Source organism: Chenopodium album, chromosome 7, assembly GCF_948465745.1.
Source record: "Chenopodium album chromosome 7, dcCheAlbu1.1, whole genome shotgun sequence".
Taxonomy (NCBI): Eukaryota; Viridiplantae; Streptophyta; class Magnoliopsida; order Caryophyllales; family Amaranthaceae; genus Chenopodium; species Chenopodium album.
This window is the reverse complement of record NC_137840.1, coordinates 70410677-70415842: the sequence shown is the minus strand read 5'-3', so window position 1 is coordinate 70415842 and position 5166 is coordinate 70410677. Positions and strand designations below refer to the sequence as shown.

The 5166-nt window shown below is 36.5% G+C and overlaps 1 protein-coding gene across 1 annotated transcript; it reads left to right on the top strand.

Annotated features, from left to right (window-relative positions):
* Nucleotides 1-437: 437 nt before the first annotated feature.
* On the top strand, nucleotides 438-1329 carry LOC145640607 (uncharacterized). The gene is made up of 3 exons (XM_081691860.1): nucleotides 438-619; nucleotides 719-958; nucleotides 1042-1329. The coding sequence occupies exons 1-3, from the start codon at nucleotides 464-466 to the stop codon at nucleotides 1327-1329; spliced, it is 684 nt and encodes a 227-aa protein (XP_081547986.1). The 5' UTR covers nucleotides 438-463.
* Nucleotides 1330-5166: the final 3837 nt, after the last annotated feature.

Genomic DNA, 5166 nt, shown 5'->3' with positions numbered 1-5166 from the left:
TTCTACATAACCATAATAACTATCATGCATATACTTTACTATACACTAATATTGTTTTATGATTGCTTTGACAGGTGCTTATATCTCATGGCGGACGATCATGATCCTCGTTTGGTAGAGGACATTGACGATGATGAGTATGAGGACGAGTACGAGGATGACGCCTCCGATGATAGTGATGCTCCTTATGATGTGAATAAGGAGGATGACTTGGGTGAGCCAGAGGATCAGGCTCAAGATGAGTTCGAGCGTAGGATTGACGATTTTGAAATGTCAGCTGAACGTGCACCGGCCATTGTAAATACAGCACGTGAGATTGTTGGTGAGAACCCGACTCCTGAAATTCAAGGCCAAGGACAAGATGAAAACAACACAGGTGGTGGAGGGGGGGGGGGGGGGAAAGGCACCGGCTGAAAGAAAAACAAGGGGTCCGACGAGAAGCTTTAAGAAACCGGACGGTCCCATGGTCTTGGAGTATGACAACAAAGGCCAACCCGGGCCCAAATGGCGTCGACAATATGCTAATCAAGTTGGCTTATGTTCGCGGAAAATCCCCATTACACTTGTAATGCGGCAAGTACCTCCGGGTTTGATTCAAGCATTTTGGGATGATACAAGGGTAAGTGTGTTTTTGGCACATTTAGACAATTTAAGATACCTTAACCTTATGATTGTTTTTAAATAGAAACTAATAATCGGTTTTAATTTGTGCTTGCAGAGGCAGTTTTCTATTCCTAATGATCCCGAGAAGAAAAGGGTGTTTGTCTCTTTATTAGGGGAAAGATTCAGAGGCTTTAAGACCAAGTTGACTAATCGGTGGATCCATAAGAAGAAGAAGGTGCAAACAAAGAAGAAGAATGCCAAAGAGGATAACCGTCTCCCGTGGCAAATATGGCCGACCGTGTCAAAAGATGATTGGGAAGAGTTCGTTAGAATGAAGAGTCAAAAGAAAGCCATTGTAAGTTTGTGTAAATCTGATGTCAATTGAATAATAGCTTGACACTTTTTGTATTAATGAGACTAACATTTTTTGTTTTGTAGGAACTTCGAGAGCAAAATCAAGCGAATGCAGAAAAGAAGGAATACGTCCATCGTATGGGTCCTAAGACTTTTGCTGAAAAGAGACCTGAGTGGGCCGCTTCGGGTTTATACCCTAAAGCGCTTCTAGTGGCATCGAAGGAACCCTCTAGTTCCACGATCACTACATTGGTGAGTCGTGCCGGTGATTTCTTTTGTTCTCTCCATTCGTTTGATAAGAAAACCGGAAAATGGTTCATCAAGGGTCCGGAAGCCAAAAAACTGGCGGATAAGCTAGTAAGTTACCTATGAATTGTTGAAATTAAGTCACTTTTGCATCTAATCACTGTACAAACCATTAACTGTTTTACTGACCTCATTTTTCCTTATGCTATAGCTTGAGCACACTCAAGAGATGGTGGAGGGCAAATTTGAACCAAGTGTGGAGAATGACCCTTTCACCATGGCTTTGGGAAGGCCATACCATCCAGGACGAGTAGTAGGTTCGGGAGGGTCATTGCTTGGATGGAATAAGGTGATGGGTCCCGAATACACAAAATCGGGTAGATCTCGATCCAGTGTTAACTCACCGGGGGAGTTGGATGCCAAGGTGGCATCAATTAAGGAACAAGTACGCAACGAGTTAGTTGGTGAATTGAATGCTTGGGCAAAGCTGATGAACTTACCGACTTTGCCGTTCCTCACTCGTACCCCGGTCGACTCATGTTCTGAACCAAAAGGACAAGGAGAAGGTGATAGACATGGAGGAGATGAGATACGTGGTGAAGATGTGCCACCTCAGGTAAAATCAATTGGGTTATTAAAAGTTTTAAAATACCGAGTTAATTGAGATTTTAGGTGCAATGATTGATGTACTGTTGCAGGTTCCTACTCCTACACATGCGGACTCGAGGGAGCTTGAAAATCCAACACCGCATGAATTTCCAGAGTTACAGGTGATTTGTAACCCTCTACCTTAATGAATTTTGTTATATCTATGCTGTTGTAAAAGTCCTATTTAACTATCTTCTTTTTATATATATACTTGTGTAGGAAGACACCCGGTGTGCACTTCTAGCCTCGGGGCATGCAAATAGTACCGTGTTGAGTTTGGTGGCGTATGGTAGTGCCCAACCGACGACGGGTGCTACGGCGGGGCCACATCATTACTCGGTTGGGATCGATTCAGTGGTTGCGGGGTTCGAAGACATCCCACTACCCGTACCAATAGAGGAGGTTGAGATAACATCGCTTTGGCAAGCTGTAGGTAGCTTCGTTGATTGGCCACGTGCATGGGTGAAGTTGATTAATAAGGAGGTAAATTAGCTACTCACTTGACTATTTTCTTCATTTCTCAACTTATAAACTCCTTGCATCTCAAAACAACTCATAACCACATATTTATAAGTGTTTGTCATTTGAAATTACATTAAAATCGCTAAGTTCTAAGGTTTTGGGTCCAATTCATCAAACTAAAGCCAATTTGAGCCGAAATGGCTACGCACTTGCCTATTTTCTTCATTTCTCAACTAATAAACTTATAAATTCTCAAACCATATCATAAATACATATGTATAAGTGATTGTGACATGAAATTGCATTACAGAAGCAAACTTCTAATGTTTTTGGCGCATTTCATCAAAATAAACCCAATTCGAGCCGAAATGGCTACTTACTTGCCTATTTTCTTCATTTCTCAATTTATAAACTCCTTGCATCTCAAAACAACTCATAATCACATATTTATAAGTGTTTGTCATTTGAAATTACATAAAAATCGCCAAGTTCTCAATTTTTGGGTCCAATTCATCAAAAAAAGCCATTTTGACCCGAAATGGCTACTCACTTGACTATTTTCTTCATTTCTCAACTTATAAACTCCTTGCATCTCAAAACAACTCATAATCACATATTTATAAGTGTTTGTCATTTGAAATTACATAAAAATCGCCAAGTTCTAAGTTTTTGGGTCCAATTCATCAAAAAAAGCCATTTTGACCCGAAATGGCTACTCACTTGGCTATTTTCTTCATTTCTCAACTTATAAACTCCTTGCATCTCAAAACAACTCATAATCACATATTTATAAGTGTTTGTAATTTGAAATTACATAAAAATTGCCAAGTTCTAAGTTTTTAGGTCCAATTCATCAAAAAAAGCCATTTTGACCCGAAATGGCTACTCACTTGGCTATTTTCTTCATTTCTCAACTTATAAACTCCTTGAATCTAAAAAAAACTCATAATCACATATTTATAAGTGTTTTTCATTTGAAATTACATAAAAATTGCCAAGTTCTAAGTTTTTGGGTCCAATTCATCAAAAAAAGCCATTTTGACCCGAAATGGCTACTCACTTGGCTATTTTCTTCATTTCTCAACTTATAAACTCCTTGCATCTCAAAACAACTCATAATCACATATTTATAAGTGTTTGTCATTTGAAATTACATAAAAATCGCCAAGTTCTAAGTTTTTGGGTCCAATTCATCAAAAAAAGCCATTTTGACCCGAAATGGCTACTCACTTGGCTATTTTCTTCATTTCTCGACTTATAAACTCCTTGAATCTCAAAAAAACTCATAATCACATATTTATAAGTGTTTTTCATTTGAAATTACATAAAAATCGCCAAGTTCTAAGTTTTTGGGTCCAATTCATCAAAAAAAGCCTTTTTGACCCGAAATGGCTACTCACTTGGCTATTTTCTTCATTTCTCAACTTATAAACTCCTTGCATCTCAAAACAACTCATAATCATATATTTATAAGTGTTTTTCATTTGAAATTACATAAAAATTGCCAAGTTCTAAGTTTTTGGGTCCAATTCATCAAAAAAAGCCATTTTGACCCGAAATGGCTACTCATTTGGCTATTTTCTTCATTTCTCAACTTATAAACTCCTTGCATCTCAAAACAACTCATAATCACATATTTATAAGTGTTTTTCATTTGAAATTACATAAAAATCGCCAAGTTCTAAGTTTTTGGGTCCAATTCATAAAAAAAAGCCATTTTGACCCGAAATGGCTACTCACTTGGCTATTTTCTTCATTTCTCAACTTATAAACTCCTTGCATCTCAAAACAACTCATAATCACATATTTATAAGTGTTTTTCATTTGAAATTACATAAAAATCGCCAAGTTCTAAGTTTTTGGGTCCAATTCATAAAAAAAAAAGCCATTTTGACCCGAAATGGCTACTCACTTGGCTATTTTCTTCATTTCTCAACTTATAAACTCCTTGCATCTCAAAACAACTCATAATCACATATTTATAAGTGTTTGTCATTTGAAATTACTAAAAAATCGCCAAGTTCTAAGTTTTTGGGTCCAATTCATCAAAAAAAGCCATTTTGACCCAAAATGGCTACTCACTTGGCTATTTTCTTCATTTCTCAACTTATAAACTCCTTGCATATCAAAACAACTCATAATCACATATTTATAAGTGTTTGTCATTTGAAATTACATAAAAATCGCCAAGTTCTAAGTTTTTGGGTCCAATTCATAAAAAAAAGCCATTTTGACCCGAAATGGCTACTCACTTGGCTATTTTCTTCATTTCTCAACTTATAAACTCCTTGCATCTCAAAACAACTCATAATCACATATTTATAAGTGTTTTTCATTTGAAATTACATAAAAATCGCCAATTTCTAAGTTTTTGGGTCCAATTCATAAAAAAAAGCCATTTTGACCCGAAATGGCTACTCATTTGGCTATTTTCTTCATTTCTCAACTTATAAACTCCTTGCATCTCAAAACAACTCATAATCACATATTTATAAGTGTTTGTCATTTGAAATTACATAAAAATCGCCAAGTTCTAAGTTTTTGGGTCCAATTCATCAAAAAAAGCCATTTTGACCCGAAATGGCTACTCACTTGGCTATTTTCTTCATTTCTCAACTTATAAACTCCTTGCATCTCAAAACAACTCATAATCACATATTTATAAGTGTTTGTCATTTGAAATTACATAAAAATCGCCTAGTTCTAAGTTTTTAGGTCCAATTCATCAAAAAAAGCCATTTTGACCCGAAATGGCTACTCACTTGGCTATTTTCTTCATTTCACAACTTATAAACTCCTTGAATCTCAAAAAAACTCATAATCACATATTTATAAGTGTTTTTAATTTGAAAT